At 66.1% G+C, this 26,784-nt stretch overlaps 5 protein-coding genes across 12 annotated transcripts; 3 read left to right on the forward strand and 2 right to left on the reverse strand.

The window, feature by feature from the left end:
- Positions 1 to 173: 173 nt before the first annotated feature.
- Positions 174 to 3,815, forward strand: RNF208 (ring finger protein 208). 2 transcript variants are annotated; one of them, XM_070378620.1, is made up of 2 exons: positions 174 to 2,145; positions 2,352 to 3,815. In XM_070378620.1, exon 2 carries the CDS (start codon positions 2,851 to 2,853, stop codon positions 3,649 to 3,651), a length of 801 nt encoding a protein of 266 aa, XP_070234721.1. In that variant the 5' UTR covers positions 174 to 2,145; positions 2,352 to 2,850; the 3' UTR covers positions 3,652 to 3,815. The 2 variants fall into 2 exon arrangements, with proteins under 2 accessions (XP_070234721.1, XP_070234722.1); XM_070378621.1 differs by having other exon boundaries at positions 177 to 276.
- A 530-nt stretch (positions 3,816 to 4,345) lies between these two features.
- On the reverse strand, positions 4,346 to 7,072 carry LOC138989945 (ring finger protein-like). Its single transcript, XM_070380076.1, has 2 exons — positions 6,942 to 7,072; positions 4,346 to 6,552 (listed from the first exon to the last, which is right to left on the reverse strand). The coding sequence occupies exons 1-2, from the start codon at positions 7,070 to 7,072 to the stop codon at positions 5,499 to 5,501; spliced, it is 1,185 nt and encodes a 394-aa protein (XP_070236177.1). The 3' UTR covers positions 4,346 to 5,498.
- NDOR1 (NADPH dependent diflavin oxidoreductase 1) lies at positions 4,346 to 15,205 on the reverse strand. 7 transcript variants are annotated; one of them, XM_070378618.1, is made up of 15 exons: positions 14,978 to 15,205; positions 14,568 to 14,645; positions 11,042 to 11,139; positions 9,998 to 10,096; positions 9,812 to 9,913; positions 9,524 to 9,733; positions 9,144 to 9,265; positions 8,822 to 9,042; positions 8,262 to 8,369; positions 8,046 to 8,139; positions 7,823 to 7,969; positions 7,613 to 7,731; positions 7,435 to 7,529; positions 6,400 to 7,351; positions 4,346 to 4,852 (listed from the first exon to the last, which is right to left on the reverse strand). In XM_070378618.1, exons 1-14 carry the CDS (start codon positions 15,110 to 15,112, stop codon positions 7,207 to 7,209), a joined length of 1,773 nt encoding a protein of 590 aa, XP_070234719.1. In that variant the 5' UTR covers positions 15,113 to 15,205; the 3' UTR covers positions 4,346 to 4,852; positions 6,400 to 7,206. The 7 variants fall into 7 exon arrangements, with proteins under 7 accessions (XP_070234719.1, XP_070234718.1, XP_070234720.1 ...); XM_070378617.1 differs by having other exon boundaries at positions 8,046 to 8,160; XM_070378619.1 differs by having other exon boundaries at positions 8,046 to 8,160; positions 14,568 to 14,596; positions 14,978 to 15,110.
- A 92-nt stretch (positions 15,206 to 15,297) lies between these two features.
- Positions 15,298 to 16,760, forward strand: TMEM203 (transmembrane protein 203). The gene has a single exon (XM_005908652.3). The coding sequence runs from the start codon at positions 15,476 to 15,478 to the stop codon at positions 15,884 to 15,886; it is 411 nt and encodes a 136-aa protein (XP_005908714.2). The 5' UTR covers positions 15,298 to 15,475; the 3' UTR covers positions 15,887 to 16,760.
- Positions 16,761 to 16,903: 143 nt separating this feature from the next.
- Positions 16,904 to 26,472, forward strand: TPRN (taperin). Its single transcript, XM_005908636.2, has 4 exons — positions 16,904 to 20,851; positions 25,542 to 25,773; positions 25,864 to 25,970; positions 26,073 to 26,472. The coding sequence occupies exons 1-4, from the start codon at positions 18,929 to 18,931 to the stop codon at positions 26,133 to 26,135; spliced, it is 2,325 nt and encodes a 774-aa protein (XP_005908698.2). The 5' UTR covers positions 16,904 to 18,928; the 3' UTR covers positions 26,136 to 26,472.
- Positions 26,473 to 26,784: the final 312 nt, after the last annotated feature.

The following is a 26,784-nucleotide window of genomic DNA, read 5'->3' on the forward strand; positions in this document are numbered from 1 at the left end:
GCCTGGCACTGGCGAGCTCCGCCTGGGGCGGCCGGGCCCGCACCCCTCGTCCTTCGCGCTCGGGGCGGCGCGGGGTGGGGGGGGCGCCTCCGGGAAGGGCAGCGTCCAATCAGACGTGGCCCAGAGGCCAGCTGACCCGCGCGGCTGGTGTGGGGCCAGTCAGACCGGTCTGGGCACAAGCTCTACCGATGCGGCACCGGATGCGGGGGGAACCGGGCCAGAGCCGGAATCGGGGGCCCCACGGCGCAAGCCCACCGCGCACGGCCCAACGTGCAGGTCAGAGCCCACCGCGCAGGCTCCGCGGGCCCCGCCCGCCGCCCCACAGCGTCCGCCTCGGCGGAGGGGCGGGGGCCGGCGCGTGCGCAAACCTGGCCTGGAAGGAAGCGGGCGGCTGGTGCGGACTGTAGTCCCCAGAAGCCTCCGCGCTCGAGGGTTTTCCCAAAGACCAGGCTCGGGGTCAGCCGGCCCCTTCCCGCCAGACCCGGGCTTGGGCCGCCCCGGCGCTGCGCTTCCAGGCCCGGGCGGGGCGGGGCCTCAGCCCAGGGGCGGGGCCTCGGGCACGGGGCGGGGCCTCGAGTTGGGGCAGGACGGGGCTGAGCAGAGCGGCTGCCCAGGCTGGACCCCCAGCCCTCCCTTGGCCGAGGCTGCCTCAGTTTCCCGGCCTTCGGGCCAGGGCCCCTCGCTGCCCCTCCCTTGGGCACCTGCTCACGTGCACAGCTCTCACACTGGAGTGGTGGGTGACACTGAAGGGCAGGCACTAGACTGAGGTCTCAGAGAGAGCAAAGTCGGGCCTGTGGGCCCAGAACACCTTTCCAGCCTCCTGCCCACGTGGGGCCCTTCGTCAGGAATGCCGACCACACTGGGCTCTGCTGCCCTGCAGGAGCTGGGCTTAGGGCTATAGCTAGGGGCACTCTGGCCTGTAACAGAGCAGAGCAGCTGTGGCCAGAGGGGCTGGGTCTGTCCAGGGTCAGAAGCAGGGCCCAGTGCTGGTCAAAGGAACGCCGGCAAGCCACGTCGTGGCCACGACAGGTTAAAGAAAGGCACTCTGGAGGCCCAGGCCACGTCAGTTCCCTGCCCTCCCTCTCACCTGACAGCTTCTCACAGGCAGAGGGTGTATCCTGGGGCACAGGGAAGTCTGGCCCGAGGAAGAAGCAGAAAGGAATGGGGCCTTGCTGGGTGGGATCAGGTTAGCACACAGCTGTGTGATGACCCGTGACCTGCCAGGGGGTGCCGGAAAGGCCACCCTGCCTGTACGTGTAGGTGCGTGTCCTCCGTGAGCTGCCCCATGGGGCCTGTCCTGCTGTCGGTCTGACCTGCTGCGTACCCCTTACACCACCCAGCGTCCTGTCCTTGGAGCACTCTCCCAGCCAGGGTTCCTCCATCGCCCACTCCTTCTATGTGTGCTTTGCCCACCCCTGCTCACCCTCTTCTGCCCTCAGCGGGCCTGAGCTGGGCACCTGTGAGCCGGAACAACCCGAGGCATTCTCTGGGGGCCGAGGGGAAGGACTGACAGAGACCCTGCCTCTGCAGAGGTCACACGGCAGTCTCACGGTGGGGGCCCCGGGGCCAGCTTTCCTGGGACCACCCTAGGGCTCCCTCTCCCCTTCCTCCCTCTGGTATTGTGAGATCTCAGAGCACTCCTTCCCTTCCGGAATCGGGCAGGGGGCTTGACCAGGACCCAGGGTCAGCAGGCGGCCCGGAGGTGGGGGAGACGGGAGGGGGCCTGCTGTGGGGATCCCGACCCCCACGGGGCCCGCGGCGGGAGGGGGAGGGCGACCCCCAGAGCGGGCGCCAGGCCCGCGGCGGATCGAGGGGCGGCAGAGAGACTGGCCCCGCCCCGCGGACCCCGCGCGGGTCCCCAGACGGGGGGTGGCGCTGCGGGCGCCGCGCGCACTGCGGTCCCCGCGCCTCCGCCGCAGAACGCGCCACGCTCCGCACGCACCTGCCGCCGCCGCCGCGCCGAGCCCCGCGCCCGCGCCCCACGCCCCCGGGAGCCGCCGCGGCCCGGCCATCGCCCGAGGTAGCCGCCGGAGCCTCCGGAGCCGCCGAGCCAAGGCTCGGGCGCCGCATCCAGGCCTGCCTTTGAGACAACCTCTGCGGAGGCGGCGGCGCGCGGCCCGGCCCGGGGACGCCAGGCTGGGGCAGGTGAGTGCGGGCGGGGCGGGACAGCGCGGGGTCTTCGCTCGCCTGCCCCCACTTCTGGGCAGAGGTCGGGCCTCGGGCGCGAGGGGCTGCGGAAGGGGCTGGGTTCCGAGTCTGGCGAGGGTCGGGGTCAGAGGTCGGGCGCCCGGTCTTTTGTGCAGGGTGAGGGTGGGCCCAGGTGCTGACCTCACGGCGTCTCTCACCTGCAGCTCCGGCCCAGCCCCGGCCTCTCCTGTGCTTCCGCCGCCAACCCCGAGCTTGCTGCCCGGGTCCTTTGGCGGCCAGCGCTCAGGCTAGCTGCCTTCCCTGGGCGCCCTGTCCTGGAGCCATGGGGCCCACCTAGCCCCTGCCTGCCCGGATGTCCGGGCCCCGGGACGGCTGATCTCGGCTGCAGGGGGACCTCCTGCAACGCCCCCTGGCCAGCCTCAGAGGCCAGAGACCCTGGGTGAGCCCCTGGGCCCGACCTCTGGCCCAGGGCAGCCGCCCACACCCCCGTGCCCCTCTCCTCCTCCCCCGCCCCTTCCTCCTCCCCCGCGCACCGGACCTGAGAAGCCACTGTGGCCTCTGGGGGGGGCCCTTCCCCCCAAGCTTTTGCCCGCCTCCCCCAGGAGTCCACAGGGCAACCAGGATGCTGTCCCCTCACTGCCCCCCCGGCCCCACCCAACGCCCCCCCCTACCCGAGCACCCAGTCTGACTGGAGACAGCCGGATGCCGGCTGACCCAGGGCCCGAGGTGGGCGGTGGCTGGCCAGGCTTCCTCATGTCCTGCCTGAAGGGCCCCCATGTCATCCTCAAGATGGAGGCCATGAAGATGGTCCACCCTGAGAAGTTCCCTGAGCTGCAGGCGGCCACCCCCTGCTTCCCACCTGCGCCCCGGCCTGCCCCGGCTCTGGCACCCAAGCGAGCCTGGCCCTCAGACACAGAGATCATCGTCAACCAGGCCTGTGGGGGGGACATGCCCGCCCTGGAAGGGGCACCCTGCACCCCGCCTCTACCACGGCGGCCCCGCAAGGGCAGCGCTGAGCTGGGCTTCCCCCGGGTGGCGCCGGCGGATGAGGTCATCGTGAACCAGTACGTGATCCGGCCCGGCCCTGCGGCCCCGGGGGCCCCTGCGGCAGCGGTGGCCGCGGCTGCCGGGGAGCCTCTGGAGTGCCCGACGTGCGGGCACACGTACAACGCCACGCAGAGGCGGCCCCGCGTGCTGTCCTGCCTGCACTCCGTGTGTGAGCAGTGCCTGCAGATTCTCTACGAGTCCTGCCCCAAGTACAAGTTCATCTCTTGTCCCACCTGCCGCCGTGAGACTGTGCTCTTCACTGACTACGGCCTGGCTGCGCTGGCTATCAACACGTCCATCCTGAGCCGCCTGCCACCCGAGGCGCTGACCGCCCCGTCGGGTGGCCAGTGGGGTGGCGAGCCCGAGGGCAGCTGCTACCAGACCTTCCGGCAGTACTGCGGGGCTGCGTGCACGTGCCACGCGCGGAACCCGCTGTCTGCCTGCTCCATCATGTAGCGCCCGCCTGCCCGCCCGCCCGCCGGTCTCTGCTCCCTGCTGCTTCAGGGATCTGGCCCTGCCCTGTTGCCCGCTAGCCCCTTGCCCACCACAGCTTCTGGCCCCACCCATGTGGCATTGTCGCTGCAGCCAGCTCTGCCATTAAAACTCTTTGCCAAAGCCTGCACCTCGTGCCCTGCACCGAAGCTGAGGCCTGCTCACGGCCCGGGCCGGGGGGAGTGGGCACCCAGAGCGGCAGCCCTGGTGGGGTCCAGGCTGAGGAGCCAGAGCGAAGCTGGATACTTGGGGTCAGCCTGCTCTGCTCAGTGGGGGCCAGGCGGGGCCTGTGTGTGCGTGTGTGTGCACCTGCGTGAGCCACCTGCGTGCTCCGGGCAGGACTGTGGGAGCAGCTGGGCAGAGCAGAGCTGGCTGGCAAAGGGAGGGACCTTCTCTGTGCTGGCCACTGGGTGTGAGCGCAGCGGGGACATGAGGCAGCCCACCTGAGCCCCGGAGCCTGCCTGACTCCCTGAGGCGCTGTGGGCACAGCCCTGGGGCCCGTCTGAGCTGGGGCTGGGACGAAGGCTGGCTGCAACCACAGTGGGGTACAGGGCCTGAGGGCCTCCTGTCCGGTACTGGATGACTGCATTTGGAGAAGGAACTGTCGCCCAGCTGGTGCAGGCAGGGGAGAGGGGAGGGCGACGCAGGAACGACAGCATGGGTAGCACTCCCTGTTTATTGAGAGCTGCCCCTTGTACTGACGAGCCCGTAAGGCGGGGCTGTGACAGTGTCCATCAGGTGCAGGCTGTGGGCTTGGAGGGGTGCTGCAGCACGGTCGGGAGGACAGGGCCCGGTTGGCAGGCTCGGAGGGGCGCTGCGGAGCGGTCGGGAGGACGGGGCCCGGTTGGCAGGCTCGGAGAGGCGCTGCGGAGCGGTCGGGAGGACGGGGCCCGGTTGGCAGGCTCGGAGGGGCGCTGCGCAGCAGTCGGGAGGACGGGGCCCGGTTGCCAGTCTCGGAGGGAGCGCTGTGGCGCGGTCGGGAGGACGGGTCCGGGTTGGCAGGCTCGGAGGGGTGCTGCGGAGTGGTCGGGAGGACGGGGCCGGGTTGGCAGTCTCGGAGGGGTGCTGTGGCGCGGTCGGGAGGACGGGGCCGGGTTGGCAGGCTCGGAGGGGTGCTGTGGCGCGGTCGGGAGGACGGGGCCTGGTTGGCAGTCTCGGAGGGGTGCTGCGGAGTGGTCGGGAGGACGGGGCCCCGTTGGCAGGCTCGGAGGAGCGCTGCAGAGCGGTCGGGAGGACGGGGCCCGGTTGGCAGTCTCTGGCTCCTGGACCCAGTGGGGCCCTGGACCCAGTGGGGCCCTGGGCCCTTGAGGTGGAGGGGCATGTGCTGACACCCAGCCTGCTCGGGGCCGCTGGGCTCCTGACAGCCCAAGTGAGGTGGCCCTTTGTGAGCTGGGCCTGTGCAGCAGGGGCCCCCCGGGCTGCCTGACCTTCAGGGAACACTCAGGTCCATGGCGCCCCCTCCTGCAGACCAGCCGGGTGGGAGGCCCAGCAGTGGGGTGGGGCCTGTCCATCGAGGGGCTCTCGGAGCCCTGGCCATGGACCTCCTCCAGTGCTGTGCTGCACACCGGTGGCTCGTGTCTGGGCAGTAGGCGTCTCAGGCTGGGTCAGAGGCTAAACGCAGGTTCTGGGGCGGCCCTGTCCAGGCCCCGGGATGAAGGCTAGCACCCCGGTCAGCCCTGGGTTCTTCAATCCTGGTCGTCGGGCCTCAGGGCAGGGTGCTGCCAGGGCCACCGGCACCAAGGCTTCCTGTCAGTCGGCAGCCGCTGCCCCAGGCCCAGGCCCAGGACGTGCCAGCAGCAGGCACGTGGCCGTCAGCGGCGGGAGCCATCCAGCAGCACGAACAGCAGCCCCAGCAGCAAGAGCGGGGTGAAGACAAGCAGCAGGCCGAGCAGCTCAAGTGCCAGCAGGCTCAGCAGTGCCAGGCGGCGGGCACAGGGCCCGTGTCCCCGTAGGGCCCACAGCCAGGCACCCAGGCAGGGCGGGCAGGGCAGGAAGGGCAGGCAGCCTCGGCCGCCCACGGCCTCTGGCAGGAAGCGCAGCTGGTAGCGGTGCTCCAGGGAGGCCCATGGCCCGCGGCCGTGGCGGGCAGGCAGGGGTGGGGTGGGGGGCGCGGGGCGTGGGGGCCCGTCGGCCCGCAGCAGCTCCTCTTGCAGCCGGCAGATCTCCCACTCGAGCACGGGGGTCTTCTGGCGACACAGCGGGCAGCACACGCGGCCCAGGTCGCCGGGGGCAGCGCCCAGCAGCCGGTGCAGACAGCCCATGCAGAGGCCGTGGCCACAGTTCAGCAGGGCCAGGCGCTGCTGCCCCGGCCCATAGGGCTCCGTGCAGATGGGGCACTCCTCCGCCTCCTGCTGCGCCTCCTCGTCCTCTGTGCGGCTGGCCCAGGGCGGGGCCGCGGCCGGGGCCCCCAGCAGGGGCTCACTGTCCGGAGTCCTGGCACCCTGGGGCTTCCCAAGGGCCCCGCTGCCCAACCCATCCTCTACCAGCACTTGGTGCAGTGGGTCCAAGTGCTCGGGGCCCAGAGACCGACTGGTGAACCCCGAGCCGCGGTCAGCAGGGCCACCAGCGGGGACCCCAGGGCACAGTTCAGGGGCGGTGCCTCCAGGGCAGGGGCTGGGATGGGTGGGTGGGGACCCCAGGGTGGCGGAGGGGTGGTTGAGGCCTTGAAGGTCAGCGTGGCCCTCCGCAGCCGGGGCAGGCTCTGGCACTGACCTTGCAGCAACCGCCGCCTCCTTCTGGCTCTGGGCCCCACTCGAGGAAACTTCACTTGGGTCCCCGTGCCCCTGCCAGCTCCCGGAGGCTCCTGGGCCCAGCGTGCCGTCCCCGACAGGATCTGCCCAAGCCCAGCCGCGGGCAAAGCAGTCCCTGTGTCAGCCAGAGACCGCCAGCTGGATTCCAGGCCAGGGCCTTGTGGGCAGGCCAGTCCAACTCCTCCAACAGGAATTCCCCTCCCAGGGGTGCGGACGCCACTCAGACCTCCCTCCCCACCAGTCTGAGCCACACCCCTTCCCTCCAACCCAGGCCACGCCCCCCCCTCCCTCCTGAGGGCCCTGGGCAGCTGTTCCCTGGGCTGGTAAGGGATGGTCAATGCCAGCCTGGCCGGGTGCTTTTCCTGCTTGGCCCTCAGGGCAAGAGCAGAGTCTGCACAAGGTGGGCAAACGGCTGGCACCCTCATCATCAGACTCAGGCACTGCATGCAGTGTGGACTGAGCCACGGTGCCCGTGCCCAGCAGAGCAGGCTATTCCATCCAGACCTGCTCTGGACCACCCACTGCCCGAGACCCACTTCCGCACAAAGAAGAGCAGGCAGGAAGCGGCCACCAAGAGCCCGGCGTTTATTGCTGAGGCTTTCCTGGAGCTGAGAGGGCAGGTGTGTGCTGCTCATGGCGTCCTCCCTCTGCTGGGGTCTGTGCAGGAGAGTCGACCACCCTCCCAGCTGGTAGCAGACAGGGCGAGAGCCAACGACAGCCCCCAGAGAGCGTCGGGCAGGGTGGCTGTGGCCAACGGCAGGATGGCCCTTCAGGCCCACGTCTCAGTCTGGAAACGCAGTGTCCGCTGCAGCTGAGCGAGGTAGGCGGCCGCATCGGGGTCAGAGAGCCCGCCCTCCTCCCGGAAGATGGACAGCAGGGTGTCACACACATCGGCCGGCATGTACTTGGCGTTGCTGGAAGGGCAGGCAGGACAGCGCTCAGCACAGCCGGCGTCCCCATGGGCCCGTCCCTCCAACCACCCGCGGCCCAGGCTCACCCTGCCAGGTAGAAATGGGCGCCCCGGCCGTCCAGCAGCTCCCACACCAGCGGCCCGAGCGCCCGGAGCCGGTGCTGCACATACACCTTCTGCTCCTGCGGGGCAGCGGGCGGGAGGCACTCTGAGTCTGCACCCTGGGCGTCCCGCCCCGCGCCCCTCCCCGCCCTTCCACACACACCTGCTCCCGGGAGAAGGCCGTGACCAGAGTCAGGCAGCCTCTCGCCTGCAGCTGCTCCCACTCGGCCTCCCAGTAGAAGTCCTGGTCCCGCCGGCGGCATCCAAAGAACAGCACATTTCCTGGGGGTGGGGGGGCAGGGAGCAGGGCCTGAGCCTGGGCCTGCACCCCTGGAGCTCAGCCGGCCGCCTCCCAGCCCCAGACTCTGCTCACCGGTCTCGCCCTGGGCCACTCGCTCCTGGATGGCTGCTCGGAAGGGGGCTACGCCGGTGCCGGGCCCCACCATGATCACAGGTACATGTGGCGTCTTTGGGAATGTCAGGCCCCCAGACCGCACCCACAGGGGCACCCGGACAGGTCCTATGGCGTGAGGGAGGCAGCTTGAAGAGGCTCGCAGGCCCAGGGCCCAACCCCCACCCCAAAGAGCCAGGGTCACCTTGCGCAGGGTCCAGGGATGCCAGCCAGCTGGAGCAGAGGCCACGGCGGGGCTCCCGGAGGCGGGTCTGGTACTGCACCACGGCCACCAGGATCTGCAGCCGCGAGGGGTGGGCCTGGGGAGGGGACAGTAGGCGCCCTGCCCCATGGGCCCCCCACCGCCTGGCCCCTTGTCCCCTTGCCCCCCACCCCACCAAGGCCAGCCCTCCTCTCTCACCCACAGAGAGGAGGCGATGGAGAAGGCCCGGGGCCGGATCAGGGGCAGCAGGTCCAGCAGGTAGTCTGGGGGGACAGCAGCAGCTGTGTGGGGGAAGTCGCACAGCACCTGGGGGGACAGCGGCAGGGGAGCCGTGGCTGGCAGGGCCACACATGGCTGCAGCAAAGGGCCCAGGCCCGTTTGCCAGCCAATGCCCACCTCCAGGGCCGTCCCGTGGGGCCCAGGTCCTCCCCCGGCCCCTGCCCACCTCCAGGGCCGTCCCGTGGGGCCCAGGCCCTCTCCCGGCCCCTGCCCACCTCCAGGGCTGTCCAGTGGGGCCCAGGCCCTCCCCTGGCCCCTGCCTTCCCCCAGCCCCTGCCCACCTCCAGGGCCATCCCGTGGGGCCCAGGTCCTCCCCTGGACCCTGCCCATCTCCAGGGCCGTCCTGTGGGGCCCAGGCTCTCTCCCGGCCCCTGCCCACCTCCAGGGCCGTCCTGTGGGGCCCAGGCCCTCCCCTGGCCCCTGGCCCCTGGCCCCGGGTCCAGGTCCTCCCCCGGACCCTACCCCCAGCCTCTGCCTACCTCCAGGGCCGTCCTGCGGGGCCGGGTGCAGTACTCGCAAAGCTCCTCCTGGCCCCGTGCAGAGCCGAATTCCCGAAGCTTCTCCCGCTCCAGCTCGTGGGGGGAGAGACAGGCCAGAAGTTCAAAGAAGGAGCGGCGGGGGACACTGGCGATGTCCAGGTACTGGGACACGAGGCGCCGCACGGAGCAGGGCTGGGGCAGCCGCGTAGGGCAGGTGACACCTGCAGGGGATGGGATGCTGTTGGGGGCGGGGACGCGGGGACAGGGTGCCAGGGGGCGTGGGGGAGCGCACAGCGCGAGCACCGTGGCCTCCGGGGCTCACCTGGCTCCCGGGGCTGCAGTGTGAAGTGCTGCTCGGGGTCCAGGCCCAGCGCCTGGCAGAACTGCTGGACGTGGCTGGCCGTGTTCTCGGGCTGGATCAGCACCAGGTCACCAGCTGCAAAGCTGTGTGGGAGGGACAGCCAGGGCCTGGGGAGGGGCTCGCCTGCGGGGGGAGGACGCTGGGGGCTCCGGGAAGCTGCAGAGGAAGGAGGCGAGGGCCAGGGAGGCTAGGGGGCCCCTGGACGGAGGGGTCCTGCCTCCCCGGCTGTCATCCCCGCTCTCGGCCCTGACGTGCACCCACTTCGGGAGAAGAGCGGCTGAAACCTGGACCAGGGCTCCTGCGCAGCCCTGCTCCCATGGGCCCCCGGCGCCGACCCGCACCTGATCCCAGAGCCCGAAATGTCGAACTCAATCAGCCGAACATCCTGGAAGTGCGAGGGCCCCGTGACCCTCTGATTGCTGACCATGGGTGCCAGGAACGGCTGTAGCTCTGAAGGGGGTCCCTGAGGGTCTGTTCCGGCCGCACACAGCTCCTCCGGGCCTGAGCTGGGGGTGTCCTTGAGGAACTGCAGGGTGAACTTGGAGGGCCAACTGTGAAGGGCCGGACACTCGTCAGACTGCTGGCCAGGTCTGCTGTGTGGGTGGGTGCCACCCCAAGGCCACACTTACAGGACTCCAGGAGGGCTCAGGTCAAGGTTCAGAGGCACAGGGTGCGGCCCCAGCACCTTCTCCCACAGATCCTGCAGCCAGGGGTCGATGGCGGCGTCGGGCCTGCAGAATCAGGTACACACCCCTCTGGGGACCTGCTCCCAGCTGGACCCGCAGGAGGGCACCCCCAACCCCCAACCCACTCACCCCAGTTCGTGCTGGTCATCGCCCAGGCACATGGGCAGGAGGGCGCTGCCCCCAAGCTGCAGCAGCCGGCGGTGCAGCTTCTTGGCCACGAAGTTGAACCTACAGAGAAGACAGAGCTGGTGCTGGCCCTGGCCCTGCACAGGCGGGAGGTACACGCCCAGCGGGCTGCATGGGGTGAGGCTCCCAAGGCTCCAAAGGTTCCTTTGCTGGCTCCCTAAGGGACAGAAGGGTCTCTCACCTGCCCCATGGGTGTGCCCGGCAGTGGGAACAGACGTCTACGTTTCACACTAAACAAAGCCCCCAGACCCTTCCCAGACGAGGGTCACAAGCCACCCACTTTCCGTCCTTTTCACCTGGACAACTCCAGACCTCAGGCTACGTCTATACCCAGAGACCCCCTCCCTCAGCTCCGAGCTGCAGAGTTAGGGGTTTTAATGTTGCAGGAGCCCCACGCCATGTGCACCCTTGAACACAAAGCCCTTGGTACTTCCCTGGGAAATAGTGCAAAGCGACAGCACTCTGCTCAGGACACAGACGTGCCGTGAAAACGGTGAATGAGAGCAAAGCGGAGGCAGGCAGCGGTGGCCACGGAACGGCTCCGGGGGCCGGGCCCTTTGCACCCTGCCTGCTCACACCTCCCGGTTCTCCGTGCTCATCGTAAGCTCGAACCCCTCCCCAAAGGCTGCTTATGAAGGCGGGCTGAGCCGGGCTCCCTTGTTGCCCTATGTTATGGGTTGACAGAGGACGCTGGCTCAGGCCCTGGGGTCTGGCTCTGGACACCAGTTCCTGCCTGGACCATGTCTCAGGCGTGGCCCCAGCCAGGCCCCCCACCCCGGCTGCCCTGCCCACTTCTTGCATGAACCACCCTATCCTTCAAGCCCAGGGCTTCTGGCCATGGAGAAGCTGCCACCAAGGAGCGTCTGTGGGGCCAGGAAGTGTGGCCAGGGCCATGGCCTCGAGGGGGTGCCCTGGGGGCTGGGTCACACATCCCTCTGTCAGGCCACTGTGTGCACGCGGGGGACAGGTCCACCCTCCCTTACTCACTTGGCGTAAGACGAGTCCCCGAGACCCAGCACAGCAAAGTCCATCTGACGGAGGGCAGTGGATGGCAGGCTCCTCCGGAAGATGAACCTCCAGAAACTCTGCAGCAGGAGAGGGGCGCTCAGGGCTTCTCCCGGCCACCGGGCCAGGCCTCCCCAGGGCTCAGGGCCTCTCCCGGCCACTGGGCCCGGGTCTCCCCAGGGCTCTGCTCTCCTAACACTTTTGTTATTACAAGTCCGCTTCTCGTTCTACTGTAGTAGTGAATGAGCTGGGAAAAGACAGAAAATGGTAAAGTGGAAGAAAGCTAGCCTGGCAGCAGTGCTGGAGCTGGGCTCCAGTGCTGCCCACAGAGTGGGGGGAGCCTGGCGGGGCTGTCACCAGCGGGCCATCTGCTGGCCACCCCTCTGCCCCCTGGTGTGCGGGCAGCACAGCCCTGGCAGCTCTCAGCCCCGCCTCGGGCCTCACAGCCACAAAGAGGCTCTGGGCCAGCACAGCAGACCCCGAGGCCCCTCTCTGTTCTGATTTCCCTACTCAGTGGAATCTTCCCTCCTGGGCCTGGAGCTACCGGCCATCAGGCTGCTCCGTGCCTGTTCCCTAACCCCACGGAGCCAGCCCACGTCCCACACCGTCCCCCTCACCTGGTGCGCCCTCACCTACATGCGGCCACTCATCCCAGGTGGCCCCCGGGTCGGAGCCCGAGTCCCTCTCCTTCCCTGACCCCAGGGTCACCACTGGGCAGCCTGTGCGGGAGCGCCTCCCATTCCAGGTCTTGGCCTGGCCTTCCCGCAGGCCCAGAGACGCTTCTGAGATCTCCTGCTTAGACCTTGTCTCCTGAAGGCTGTGGAAAGCCTCAAGGGTCCAGGGAAGATGCGATTCTCACTGCTGAGGTGTGAAGATGCTGGGCTTCCCCTTGCACCGCTGGCAGACAGTGGGGCACACTTCAGGTTGAAGCTGTCCTCTCCAAGCCCCTGAGAGTTTGCTCTGAGCTGGTCCAGCTGGGTGGTCGCTGCTGGGAAGCCGGTGTCCCTCTGTGGCCTGCTCTGATACCAGATGCCTGGGCGCTCTGCAAGCCCAACAGTCGAAACCCACACAAGTCAGGCGTCAGTGGGAGCCCGGTTCACATCCTGCCAGCCCTTCCTGGGCACATGGTGGGCTTGTGGCTGGACACCCAGCCTTTAGGCCTGTTACACTTTCCATGGTGATTCTCTCACCGTTCTCCTTCCTGTTGCACGGCTGCTGGGAAAATCTCGGTCTCCTGATGTCATCTTTCTTGTTCCCTAACTTTGTTATGGTTTCTGGGAGAACTTCTCAGCGTTGTCTTCTGATCTGGGATCATTTTACGGCGGTCTCCTCAGCTCGTGCTCTGCCCAGGCTTTGCGTTTGTGGCCCCAGGGCAGCAGGCTTGCCCACCCGTCGCAGGTGGAGCTCTGCTCGCTCTGTCCCTCTGGTTCTGTGTGCCTGTCTTGGTCCCTGCCCCTCACAGGGCTCTCTCCTCGAACATGGTCATTCTTTGTACTCTATCTGTGCTTCAGAAGATGACAGGAAACCTCAAGTTCAGGCCTGTCACCAGTGCGTTTCTTGGCCAAGAGAGGGGGCGAGGCCCTGGCTGCCTGGAGGGGCCTGCCCAGCCGGCGTCCTTCAGCATGGTGACAAGGAGGCTGGGGTCTCCTGCTCCTGTTCTGTGCTGGGTTGGGAGGGCCGCATCCTGACTGCCTCCGCGGTGTCCATCCTGGCATCCGGCCCTCCGGTAACTTCCCTCATCCCGGTGTGACTCACCACGCTCACGCTGTTAGCTTTCGCTGCGAAGTCAGGACCTCTGCCCAGCTGACCCCATGGAGGTCTTTATCCCCGGCCCCTTCCACACCCTGGTCTCTGGCATCCACCACACACCTCCTGCCTTGATCTCCCCAGACCTGCCTCCTCTCCTGTGCCTCCTCCCGTGCTGGTGTGCCCATTCCAAGCCTATTCTTCAGTCTTCTGCCTTTTGCACTTACCAGCATTTAAACAGGCCTGGGTTTCTCTGTCTCACAACCACTCTCCGTTTAACCCCTTCACCCCTCACAGCATAAGCGTTTTTGAGTTGTTTCACATGCAGACGTCCTTAAACGCTTCTGTGCCCGAGGTTGCCAGCCGTCCCTTTGCTGACCTTACTTCATTTCCTCGCAGCTTTGAGCACCAGAGACCATCCTCTGGACACAGTCACCCCTCTGCCCTCAGCCTTGGAGACGGCCCACTCCCTTCTCGATGCTGGGGCCACTTTCCTGCTCCTCACTGGTTTTTCTCCACCTTCCGCGCCTTTGTGTTTAAGGGCAGCCTGTCCTGGGGGAGGGAGGCACCTCCTTCCTCTCTCCTCCATATTTTGGCCACTGTGACATGTGCCTCCACTAAGGATCCTCACTGGAGCTCCAGGCTGACTGCGTGTCTCCACCTGGACAACGTCCGGGTACCTCACCCTCCCGATTCTCTTGCTTCTGTGCATGGAACCACCATCCATCCTAGTAGCTAGGCCCAAATCCCCATCTTAATTCTACCTTCTTTCTCATCTTTGAGATTCGATTGCACGATTCCATGTTCAACCAACTCTACCTTCTTAGCACCTCTGGAGGGCGTCTGCCCCACTCTGCTCTGCCACCAGCCTGCCCCAAGCCTCAGGCTCTCGGCTGCATTGTGCCCACCTCCCACCACCACCACCCCCATTCCTGCTGTCCTACAGCCTGCTCCCCCTGCAGAAAAGGGCTGGTTTTGCTAGAATACACATGTTACTGCATCACCCCATGGGTTCCATGGCCCTTTGTTTCAAATCCTTCTGCCTCCCCATGGCTGCTGACCTCTTTGGCATCCAACCTGGCTGCCTGCTCTTTTTCCCTCCAAGCCTGATTCATTCCTTGGTTTGACCATCCTGAACCGCGTTTGACTCTTCCACGGCTGGGCTCTTTTTCTCCTCTGCAGAGGCTGCTCCCTCTTGCCTGGTGCCTGGCTAGCCCCCACTTATCCTTCAAGACTTCGCCTAGCCTCTTTTCTTCCAGAAAGCTCTCTCTGAACCTCCAGATTGAGGGGGCAGCCCTTATTAACGCTCTCATTAACATCAAGCACTCTTGCAGCATGCATTTTTTTTGGATTGTAACTGCCCATTAAACTTTTGCTTTTTCTATGTTTTGAGTTTCACAAGAGTAGAACTGTGACTACTGGGCTCATAGCCGGATTCACAGCATTAGATTATGCTTGGAATACAATGTGTGCTCAAAAGATGGTCAAAGAATGGAAAAATGTTCCCTGAACGTGAGCTTTGAAATACACACAAGACCCACACCAGATTTATATATGGCCCTGGAAAAACATGAAAAGTTAAAGCGGTGCAGAGTTTATTAGGAAGGACGCCCAGAGCCCCCGCTCCACCCAAAGATCTCCTCCCAAATCCACAGGAGAACAATTATTCACTGTGCTTCTCAAGTCTTTCCAGGCAACGAATACAGGGTGAGGGCCAAGGGCAGGGATCTGAGCTCCTGAGCACACTTCAGGTCAGCCTTACCTTCATGTTGTCCGGGGGGTCTCCTTGGCCTGTAGTTGCACAAACAAATATCACCAGGGGCTCATTAATCAGATTCACCTCAACAAAAAGACACATATGTAAGGCCTCGGGCTGTAATGGCCAGGCATCCTCCCAGCAGCCTGGCTCCCCGCCTTCTCTCAGAGGAATGGGGCAAAGGGACTCAGCGCTCGCGAGCGGCCGGCCGGCCTTCTCTTTCAGGCTCCCCGGCAACTGCTCCCCTGTCTCCATGCGCTAAACTGGCCGCTGCTCCCAAGCGTTCCCGGCCCCTAAATCTGCCGTAATGGAAGGGCCCGCTCTCAGACGAAACGCAGCCCCCTGGGGTCCAGCGCTTTGGGGGCCGGCGCCCCAAGCCCGCCGGGTACCCCCGTCGAGGTCCGAGGAGCCCTCACCACGGGGTAGGAGTCCAGGGCTTCCACTCGGCAGCTGAGCTGCCGGCGTCGGGCCTCGCGGCCCAGCCTCTCCGACACATCCTGGGCTGTGCCCGTTTGGCTGCCGAAGAGCACCAGGAGCCGTGCGCTCGGCATGGGCTGACCCCGGGGAACCCCGCGCTCCTGACGTGACCCGCCGCACTCGCCGCCAGCCCTGACCCCCACGACAGGCTCCGACTTCCGGCTTCCGGCATCGGCCGGAAGTGACGCCCTAGGGCCGCGCCCGGCGGGGCATGGCGTCCGAGCGTGGCGGGCGTCGGTGGGTGGCCTGTGGGGGGTCCCGGGTCGGGGCCAGGGGGTCGGCCGCGCTACGGGGCCGAGGGCCGGGGCAGGCGGGACCGCTTGCTGCCTCTCGTTGGCCGCGGCGGCGGCAGGCGCCAGCGAGGCTAGGAGGGCGCGGCCGCGTAGCTCGGCAGCTGGGACGCTCGGCCGGGCCCTGGCCCGCGCCCAACCGGCGCGATGCTCTTCTCGCTCCGGGAGCTGGTGCAGTGGCTGGGCTTCGCCACCTTCGAGATCTTCGTGCACCTGCTGGCCCTACTGGTGTTCTCCGTGCTGCTGGCCCTGCGTGTGGACGGCCTGGCTCCTGGTCTCTCCTGGTGGAACGTCTTCGTGCCCTTCTTCGCTGCTGACGGGCTCAGCACCTACTTCACCACCATCGTCTCTGTGCGACTCTTCCAGGATGGAGAGAAGCGGCTGGCCGTGCTCCGCCTTTTCTGGGTCCTCACAGTTCTCAGTCTCAAGTTCGTCTTCGAGATGTTGTTGTGCCAGAAGCTGGTGGAGCAAACGCGAGAGCTCTGGTTCGGCCTGATCACGTCTCCGGTCTTCATTCTCCTGCAGCTACTCATGATCCGTGCCTGCCGGGTCAACTAGCCTCGCAGAAGATAGGCTGGAGTGCCGAGACCCACGCCGAGTCCCCATGTGTACCGCACCAGAGGAGAAATCTGAGTCTGAGAGCTAGCTTGTGCCCTGATGCGTGCCTGGTTTTCGATCAGTCATGTCTGAAATTGTTCCCTCAGCTGGGCTAAAAAGAGAAGCCTTGATTCTTAAAGTGTATTCTCTCTTATTTCATGCTTTGAATAGCTAATTTTGAACTGAGATCCCGAGAAGGATCCTGAGAAAGCCAGACAATCCTGAACTCCTGACAGAACTGCATATAAGTAAAATATCCTCATGGGCTCTTTTGAGTATTTTCATGGATCCTGGCAAAGTACGCCGTGTGCAAAGGCTACAAAGCTGGACTCGGGTTTGTCCTGGCCAGCAGTGCTGACCTGAGTGCTTGCTGTCCCCATCTCCCCAGACAAGACTTTCTTAGATGCTTGAGCTCTAAAAAGTGTAAACCAGCTTGTGTCTTCTTCCCAGTGGCACTGCGGAGGATGGCTTTTTCTTCATTCGAGCCCAGGCAGACAGGAGGATGTTAGATAAGCGTGACCCGGACCCTATCTGGAGATGTGTCGCCTGAGAAAAGAACTTGCTTTCAAGGCACTGCTTGGCTTCCTATCCCAGCTTTTCCACCACCTTGTGGCCGGCAGTGTTAGCGCACTTGAGACATTTAGGCCACTCTAAGGGACCAGAGAGAGGAACAGGTGTTGTGATGTGAATAGGCATTGAGACCTACACATGGGAAGTTTGTAGTTGTCTCAGCCCACGCTTGTCACTCTGAGGGCTTTGGTTTGATGCCGGTTAGGTGCCACATGAGCACATTTGCTGAGATGAAAATAAAATAAGGGAATGCCTTGCTGAGACACACAGTGGTCGCCTGGCCTTTTGAGGGTTGATGCTGAGACGCCCCTGCTGTGTGGTGCACGTGGTGCAGAGCTGAGGCTGTAAGAGAGGCTTGGAAGTTGGCTCGAGCCTTCTGCTTGGATGGCAGGGTAGTTCCCTCGGAGCATCCCTGCTCCCCTGCCTGGGGAGCCAGTGAAGACACCCCAGGGGTGGGCCCATGTTGAGGACTAACAGGCGGCTCGTGTGCCATCAGAGTCCTTGTAGGCCTCGCTGATCTGCAGAGCAGGAGTCGGCAGGCTATGACCTGGGGCCTGTGTTTGTACTGCCCTTCAGCTAGAAATAACTTCCATTTTCAAAGGGTTGTGCAGACACCATGGCAGACAGTGAGTGTGGCCTGCAGTGCGGGGCTTGTGATCTGGCACGGTTGGCCTTTGGGTCAGATCACTTTTGGTTGTGTGCATGTGCAGGGAGAGGCTGTCCTGGGCATCATAGGGTGTTCAGTGGCACCCCTGACCCCCACTTACCAGATGCCAGGAGCACCCCTCACTTGTGACAGCCCAGTGTCTCCAGACATCGCCAGATCTCCTGGGGGACAAAGCTGTTCCTAGTAAGAACCACTGGACTAAATTACTCCCTGTCTCGCCCTTTACAGAACATGTTTTCTGGACTCTTGTTCTAGTGAAACAGCTTCAGGACCCTTGTCCTAGGATGGATGCTGCACGGCCTGAGCCACTGAGATGCTTGAGTCGGAGGCTGGTCTAGTTTGTGCCACAGCTACAGAAGCATCTCCTACCCAGCATCGGCATAACCTGTGTCAAAACCAGATACAAACTGACCCTTGGGGTTAGGTTTCCTTTTAATGTTATTTTTAGTTTGTATGTTTTGTCACTGCCCTGTTGAATTCTGGTAGTTCAGGATTAGGTAATCCTGTCAGCATACAAGGGATGAGCACAAGAATGTTCACCTTCCTTCTGGGAAGGTGATTTGAAGAGTCCTGAAGGAACACTTGAGCTCTGGAAGGCTGAAATCCAGTTTCTTTTCTCCAGCTGGATAGACTGGGCTGTTACAAGTACTGTTATTGTGGTGATAGCTGCAGACTGCCACGGGACACGAGTGGAGAAGGGCCCCGGGGTTGAAACCTGCCCTGGGTCTTTGGAGAGGCCCAGGTGCTCTTGGAGCCTTGTCTCTGAAAAGTGAGTGTAGTGGGAGGCAGTAGTGAGTCATTTGTGAACATCTGCTGACTGTAGAGAGGTGATGGAAAGGCAGGTGACAGTGGTCCTTGCCCATGCCCCCAATTTGTCCTTCTCTCCTTGGCTCCAGCAGGCCTGAAAGAATGTAGTGAACTCTGTGCAGCCCTCCAGGGGCAGTGAACTTCCTCATGGCAAGTACACGGAGGTGTGCCCTCAGTCAGCTTTGGGACTGGGCGGTTCATCAGGTGAATGGAATGTGCCTGGCTATTATTGCCTTGTCTGCCTTGGAGCGCTGTGGGCCTGCCTGTGTGCGTCGTGGGTTTCCACACTCCCGTCCGTGTTTGGTGGGCCCTGGATGACCAAGGGTAGATAGTTTCCACTACTCGTCTGGGCAACAAGAGTGGATTCTAGGGGCCAGCAAAAATCAGAGATTCCTGAGAAACCGATTACTCAGCACTGGGTGGGGCTTCAGCCGTTGCTATCTCCACTAAGTCCCGCAGGAGACCGAGGACCGCAGGTGGGCAGTCTTTGGACCCATAGGCACCTAGGCCAGGAAGAGGGAGGCTGGCGTACAACCGGCGCACCGCTCACGGGAGCGAGACAGCCTTCCAGTCCTGGGTTGGCCCTTCTCCCACCGCGCTTTACGCGGGATAACAGGCGGACAGACCAACCGCATCCAAGGTCAACCGCGACGCGGGGCCCGGGGGTCCAGACGGCCTGCGGGGCAGAACCCTCCCCTTCCTGGTTCCGCCGTCCGGGCGCGGCTGGCCTAGGGAGCAGAGGCGGAAGTGTGGGCCTCCCTTGCGGGGCGTGAGGCGTCACGGGCGTGTCCCAGGGGGCCTCCCCAATAGGGACCCACTCCGGTGCTGGGTCCCTGTCCACTGAGGTCGGCGGGAGGGCGGGGTCGGGGAGAACGCTCTCCAATCAGCGTGGTCGACTACCCTTCCTGCCATAGGTGGGGCCGCGGGGCTGGGGCGGGCCTGAACGGGCCTCTCCCCCAATGGGCGGCGGCCCGGGGGTGGGGCCGCTGCGCGAAGGCCGGCGGCGGGCGGTGGCTGCAGTCCCTGGCGAGCGCTGGCTCCGGCGGCCACTCCGCAGCATGGCCGGCTTGGGGCGGCCGGGCCCAGCGCCCCGCGCCGCGATGCCTGCCTGGAAGCGAGAGATCCTCGAACGAAAGCGGGCTAAGCTGGCGGCTTTGGGCGGGGGCGCGGCGCCGGTCGCTGGGGCGGGCGCGACGGAGACCGCGGGGCCGGCGACCGAGCCGCTGGTGCTGGCCGAGAGTCTGGGCCCGCTGCGCGAAAACCCGTTCATGCGGCTCGAGTCAGAGCGGCGGCACGGGCCGCGGCGCGGCGGGGGCGCGGGCGTGGCGGGGCCCGGAGCGCGGCCCGCGGAGCAGCTGCTGGAGCTGTACTGCTGCGTGCCGGGCTTGCGCACCATCCGAGCCGACAACATCCTCATCATCGAGTCGGCGCCCGGCTTTCCGCCCGCGCCCGCGCCCAACCCGGGCCTCGGTCCTGGCGGGACCGCCCGCATCCGCGCCGCGGAGGTGCTTGTGTACGAGGCACCGCCGCCGCCCGGCCGCGTCAGCCGCCTGCTCCAGAAGTTCGACCCGCCGGCCGCGCCGCGCCGCCGCGGGAGCCCGGAGCGCGTCCGTCCCACGCCGCCGCCCTCTTCGGGCCCGGCCGTTCCACGCGTGGGCGAGCGCGCCGCCTGCTTCCAGTCCGATCCGGAGCGCTGCGGCTCAGGCCTTGGCCCCAGGCCCCGGCGCAGCGACTTCTTGCACAAGACCAGCAACAACTCCTTCACTGTCCACCCGCGGGGCCTGCGCCATAGTGCGGGCACTTGCCCACTCCCCAACGGGCCCGGGGCCCCAGAGTCCCGGGCCGGCGCTGCCAAGGGCTTTGAGGACTCCGCGCCTGGGCCAGGCGAGTGGAAGCCAAAGGTGGAGTCGGGGGAGGCCCCCGCCCACCAGTCCCCCAGCCCGGGGACCCCCAGTGCCACTCCAGCCGCGGCTCCGGCCTTGCCCACGCTCAGCCCTTCCAGTGCCACTCCCAGCCAGCGCCAGTGGGTCTCCGCGGCCACCAGCGCCAATGACTCCTTTGAGATACGGCCAGCCCCCAAGCCAGACATGGGTAGGATCCCTGCCGGGGATCTCCAGGCCCGGGCTCTGGCTAGCCTTCGAGTGAACTCTCGAAACTCTTTCGTAGTCATCCCCAAGCGCAAGACCTCTGGGGCTCCTCCTGGGGAAGGGAGGCGGTCCGTGGCACCTCCAGAGGAAGAAGGCTGGGCCTCCCAGCACCCGGAGCCTGAAGCCCAGCTGGTGCCTGGAGTGAATGGTGTGTTTGCAGGGGAAAGGAGCCCCTCCAGGATCGAGGAGGGGGGCAGCCCCGCACCCACCACTGCCCTTGTGGACCCTGCCGTCAGGTGGCGAAGGCCACCCTCACCACCGCCGTCTCCACCGGCTGCTGCTGAAGCTGAGCCTGCCCAGGGCTTCCAGACTCCTGGCTTGGCCAAGAACGGCAGGGAGCCTGGGCGGCCAGGGCTGCCCATCACTTTCATTGATGAGGTGGACTCGGAGGACGAGGTTCCCCAAGAAGCCAAACTGCCCTGCTCCGGGGTTGGTGCGCCTCCCCAGTACCACCCACATCCAACCAGGCCTGGCCACTTGTCAGAGCTCCAGCGTCGGGGTGGCAACACCTTCACAGTGGTGCCTAAGAGGAAACCAGGGGCCGTGCAGGCCAACGGTGAGGCCAGGCCAAGGGAGGCTGAGGAAGAGGAACCAGGCAGAGTTTCGGAGCCCTCTGCTGCTGCGGGGACCTCGCTGAAGAAGCGCTACCCCACCGTGCACGAGATCGAGGTGATTGGCGGCTACCTGGCCCTGCAGAAGTCCTGTCTCACCAAGGCCGGCTCCTCAAGAAAGAAGGTGAGTGGGCAGGGGGCAGAGTCCCCAGCAGGGAGGGGGAGAGGTGGAAGGTCACAGATCTGTGGGTGTAGCATGTGGCCTGTTCTCAGGACACCTGGGCTGGGTGTGGGATGGCGTCTACGTGGACCAGAGGGGGCTGGTGGCTGTGCACGCTCCAGGAGAGTCTGGGCTGGGGGAGTCCCTGGCACGGGTTCCAGTGGGATCCTAGGGACCCAGGGGCTCAGTACATTGAGAGGCTGGTGGGGACGGTGGGTCTAGCCAGGGCCGTGTCTTCCTGTTGACTCTTGTGGCTCTCTCTGGAATTGGCTGGGCAGTCCTGTCCCAGGTGGGCCCTGGCTTCAAGGAGTGGCCTGGCGTGTTCTTCGGGTCCTGGCCTGTGCAGGTTGCAGGGGCCAGGGTGGAAGTGGGAAGGGGCAGGAAGCCCTTTGATTTGGATGGGGTGGGACTCCTACTCGCCTCCCCAGAAAGCATACCGGCTTCGTACTTAGCAGGACTTGGCTTTGAGTGACGGTTGACTGAGCCCTTGGTGTGTGGCAGGCTGGTCTGAGCCTGGGCTGAGCTGCTGGGGAGTGATGAAAAGGCTGCCCTCACTGGGGAGGCCTGGCACCCTCTGGGCACAAGGAGACGTTCCTCAGATTCTTCCTGGTCATTCCGGCAGCAGTGTGTTACCCCGGGGCAGATTCCAAGGCCAGCTCCACATGACTGTGATCAGCAGGTGCTGCTGGCAGATGCACTCTCCCTGGGTCGGCATCTCCTTCCCTGCCGTCCTGAGGCCGCCTCTGCCCTTCGCCTCAGTGTCTTTGGGGCCGTGGGGGGCGGTGGCGTGCTGGTGTCACGGAGCCCCCTCGCCCGCCATGCTGCTGGCGCTGTCTGATTAGACGTGGCACCTCGCCTGTCTGCTTCCTTTCGCCTTCCTGCCTCAGGGTCGGCCTTGGCACTGCCTCGCTCCCTGCGTCACTCTCTCCTGCCGTCACCCTCTCCTGCCACTCCATCTGCCCTATCAGGCATCCGTGCCCATCCCCCGCCGCTCTTCCGGCGCGCCCCCACCCCTGCCCGGTCCTGGCCACCTGACCTCGCCTCACCCTCTGTTCGGATCCGGCAGCCATGGTCACAGCCCCACCCCGATAGCTGTTCTCTCCTCTGTTCTGCTCCAGCGTCCTGACCCTTGGCCCCAACTGCTGCTGGAGGCTCCTTCCCCTGCTGGCCTCGGGCTGTGGAGGCGTTCGGAGGGTGGGCCTGAGGGCACTGGAGGTCGAGGAGCCCTCTGTTGAGCCCCTGTCCCAGCCCCACGGCCCTCATACTGGGAGCCTGCTGCTGCTTCCTGGGTCTGGAGGGCTGCAGCCCAAAGCCTGGGGGCAGGACTGTGGGGGTCACTGGTGGTTAAGTGGGGGTGAGAAGGACGCGAGGAAGTTTCGGGAGGAAGCAGGCCCCGGCCCGGCCTGGCCCTCAGACCGGCCTGGTCACTGTCCTGGTGCCAGCCTCAGGGGTTGGGGGTCCAGATGGATGGTGCTTAGCATGGTCGAGCAGTCTGGCTAGGGCCCTGCCGTAGCAGCATGAGCTGCTGGGGGCAGTTTCTGCCTGGGCAAGCACCAGCTGCCCTTTCCAGGAAGAGCGGAACGCCCATTGGGTGGGACGGAGGCGTGGGGCTGCCCGGCCCTTAACAGTGACCTGGGCCACCCCAGCCATGGCCGCCCTCTATGGCCCCGCTGCCCCTGTGCCCAGCCAGCCTGGGGCTTCATCGCTCTCCCGCCCCCGCTCCCACCCCGAAGTCCAGGGATGTGGGGGTCAGGAGGCTGGCAGGACATCGGGGGCCTCCCGGGTGGGGTGGGGGCTAGACCGCCGCCTCTTCCAGGGGACAGGAAGGCACAGCTCCTCACCCGGGCGGAGGCTGCCGGTGACACGTCCGTGGAGGGCACAGCCCTGCTCTGGGCTGTGGGTGCCCAGCCAGCCGCGCACCCTGGAGCCGTGCCCAGGGGGCACACACGGCCCCCAGTTAGTTATCTCTGGGCAGAGGCACAGACGCCCTGCCTCCTCCTGGCTGCTGGGGGAGGGGGCGGCCACGCCCCTCTCGCCCCTGCCCCAGCCCCAGGCTCTCCGGGTTGGCACTGCGGGCCTCTCCCCCAGAAGGTGCCCGTCTGGCGGCTCCTCCCCTCCCCTCTGCACTCCTCACTTGCCCATCGCCCGCCCAGCCCAGCATGATGCCCAGAGGGCTTGAGCCTCCGTGTCCAAGCCCCCAACCAACCCACCCCTCTGGTCCTCGGGTCTTTCTAGAGCCTGGGACTGCTGGAGCAGGCCCGGACCCTCCTCTCAGCTTCCCCACTGATGGCGGGAAGGGGGAGTGGGTGGGGGTGGAGCCGTCATTGACTCAGGGCATCCCACCTGAGCCGTCCTGAGAACTCCTCTGGGGCCGTGTGGGGTGGTCCTGTGGCCCCCTGGAGCTTGGGCTGAGTGGGGGATGGTGGGTGCAGGGGTACGGGGTGAGGTGGGTGCTCAGCCCCGGCTGGGACTGCTGGAGCCCAGCTCCCAGCCCAGAGTGCAGGGTGGATACCCTCCGGTAACCAGCTGGGCATGCCAGACAGGCTGCTGCGGTGAGGGTGAAGTAGGTGGAGCCAGGACCCACCCACTGGCGACCTGGGGCAAAGTCCCCACCGCTCAGCTGGCCAGGCTTGTGCAGGTGCCTCTGGCTGCAGCCCTGCCCATTCTGTCCGCCTGGGGTCTGGAGACGGGTCCCCCCAGCGCACGAGTCACAGGGTGTCCTGTGACCCACAGACCTGAGCTCACGCAGAGCCTGGGGACTGAAGGGAGGTGGGACGTGACCCACTGCGTGCCCCAGCTGGCTGAGGCGGGCCTGTGGGCCCACCCCTCCTGCCGGCCGCTGCCTGGCCAGGCCGTGCCAGGCTCGAGGCCTGTTTGCGCCCAGCCCCCTTGGTGTCCTGCTCGCAGCTGGTCACGCGGACTAACAAGAGCGTGCTAATCCGCCGGGCCCTGGCAGCGGGCCCTTCCCTGTCCCCAGCGGTGGGGGATGGGCCCAGAGGGCCCGGGGTCCTCGGGATGACGCTGTGTATCCAGGGCACGCTCTCTGTGGGCCTGGGCCGGGCGGCCTCTGTGCCGGAAGCCACTTCATGCCTTGGGCTCCTCCTGGGGTCTTTGGCCCCAGGTCTCAGAGCGCCAGTTCCAGGGGCGGTGGAGGAGGGGTGGCCAGTTGACTCCATCCCCAGAAGGGATGGAGTCCTGTCTCGGGACAGAACACCTCGATCCCGCTTTTACCTGGCCATGGTGGTGGTCTGCCCGTCTCCCTGACCGCTTGTCTGTGTGGACAGCCGGGGCAAGGGCAGCAGCTCCTGGGCTCGGGACCTGCCCAGTTGGTGTCTGCGGGCCGGGCAGAGGCGGGCAAGGCTGCCCACAGCTGTATGTGCCCGTGGGAGGTGGCAGGAGCCCCGCCCTTCCTTCCGGACCCTGGCTCAGCAGGGCAGTGCCAGCCTGTCCTGGGCAGCCCTGCGTGTGTCCCCCAAGGCTGGGCCCTCTGCTGCCCAGGACCGCAAGCCCGGCTCTTCTGAGACCCCTCCCCTGCCCCCTGCTGTCCCCAGGCCCAAGGTTCTTCGCCCAGGGGCCTGGCTGCCTCCTCGGCTCCTTCCAGGGGAAGAGGAGGAACTTGAGCTGGCTGTGGTGTCCTGTGCCCTGGAGTTTAATATTTCGAGCTCCTGTAGGGCTGCTCGCATCTGCTGCTCGCAGGCGACTCCCGTATTCATTACCACCCTGCCTGGCTGGCCGAGCCCCACGAGCAGGCGGTGGGGGCCTGGCCCTGGGCCCCGGAGAGGGAGGGTCCGGACCCCATGGGCCTTCCCCGCCTGCAGCAGTCTGGGCTCCGAGGCCTCTGAGTGGAAAGCAGAGGACTTCCCCCAGCGTAGACTCCCAGGGCCTGCCGAGTAGACAGGGCAGGCAAAGACCGCATGGGCAGTCCGAGTGAGAAGAGGGTCACTGACCCCGCTCGGCGCAGCTTCTGGCTGCCTCAGTCTGCAGAATGGTGACAGCAGTTGGTGCGCCCTTCCTGGGCCTGGCAAGCTGCCTGATTTCATGTGGGCCCTTGGGGGCCTGGTTTTGGGCGTGCCAGGCCCTGGCCCACCCGTGGTGGTCTGTGCTGAGCAGGGCGGGTGGGATCATCCCGGTGCCTGGCAAGCTGGGCTGTGAACGCAGGCCTGGAGGAAGGCCCCAGCTGACAGGAAGGGCTTGCTGGAAGCACAGAGGTGGGCTCCCGGGTGTGGCCTCAGCTGGACCTGCTCCTGCCGGCAAGTCTCAGGCTGGGAGATATGGCTGGTGCCCTGCCTCCCTCGGGAGGCAGACCTGCGACCCTGGGGACCACCTTGAGGCATCTGGAGACCCCCTGGCTTAGGGTTCCTGGTGCTGGCTGGGGTCTGGGCCTTGGGAGTGATGGTCACTAGGAGTGAGGGGACCGTGGGGTGGGAGGGGGCGGGCAGGGCCCAGGCTGCAGGCGGACATCTGTCTGAGGGTCCAGGTGGAGGGTCTTCTCTGATGAAGGGCAGCCCCTACCGCGGGGCCAATGGAGTGCTGGGCTCCTGCTCTGGTCTGACGTCCCCACTGCACCCTGGGGGGCCCTGCACCCAGCTCCGTCCAGCTGGAGGACCCCCAAGGCCCGCAGTGGGGCCTTCGCTGATGCGCCGCCTGCCCCCAGATGAAGATCTCCTTCAACGACAAGAGCCTGCAGACCACATTTGAGTACCCCCCTGAGAGCTCCCTGCAGGAGGCGGAGGCAGAGGAGGAGGAGGAGGGGGACGCAGAGGAGGATGCGGAGGCTTACAGCCCTGATGGTGCAGCGGAGAAGCCCCTCGCGCTCTTCCTGCCCCGGGCCACGTTTGTGAGCAGCGTGGGGCCCGAGAGCCCGCGGCTGCCAGACGGCAGCTCTGGTGAGTGCCCGTCGGGGCGGGCAGGCAGGACGGGGTGGGGCAGCCCAGGCCGTGGGACTGCAGCCACACGTGCGCCCGTTCGGCCTGCAGGCCTGTCCAGCTACACACCGAAGCACTCCGTGGCTTTCAGCAAGTGGCCGGAGCAGGTGCTGGAGAGGACTCCGAGCGCGGAGGAGGCCCCGTCCAAGGAGGTCATGGTGAGCAGGGCCAGGTGGTGGATGGGCACCCAGGGAAGGTGGGCAAGATGGGGGCTCCAACGCCTGGACATGCCCTTGACTGTCTCCACACCCCTCTCTCAGCTCACCCCCGCCCGTCAGAACGACCTCTCGGACTTCCGAAGCGAGCCAGCCCTCTACTTCTGACCTCCCACACCCCGACCAGCACGGCCAAGGCTGAGCCCTTGGTGCCCGGGGGTTGCACGCCCTCCAGCTTGCCAGGCTCTGCCCACTCACGTCCCGCTCGCCCTGCCTGGGGCCTCACGAGCGGGCTGGTGCTCAGGGCCCGAGCTTGGGGCACCCGGGACTCCTGACCCTGGTTTGCAGGCACTGCCTGTGGGGAGGGGTGGGTCCTGCTGTCCACTGTGTCCGGGTGGAGGCTGACAGGACTTGGATTTCCCCAGCCCACACCCCCACGTCAGCCACTGATGATCGGCAAGTCTCCCTGCCTCTGATGACGGACTCAATAAACACCACTGGATGAGCTGCCTCTGCCTTCCTGCACGGTCCTGGGCTGGGGAGGGGGCGCAGGGGTGTGGTCTGCTGCCTCTGCCTTCCTGCATGGTCCTGGGCTGGGGAGAGGGGGCACAGGGGTGCGGTCCGTGAGGCTACATTGAGGCAGCGTGGTGGAGGCCACCCACCCGGGGTCGGATGGAGGACCAGCATGGACTTTTGTGCCCAGGGAGGTGGCCCTGAATGATGCCCCACACAGCGTAGTGTGGCCCAGGCTCCTCCCCACCCCTGTGGCCCTCATTGCCCTGCTTCCCCTCCCAGCCACACTTTGGCTGGGCGAGGG

This window comes from Bos mutus, chromosome 11 (assembly GCF_027580195.1).
Source record: "Bos mutus isolate GX-2022 chromosome 11, NWIPB_WYAK_1.1, whole genome shotgun sequence".
Classification (NCBI taxonomy): domain Eukaryota; kingdom Metazoa; phylum Chordata; class Mammalia; order Artiodactyla; family Bovidae; genus Bos; species Bos mutus.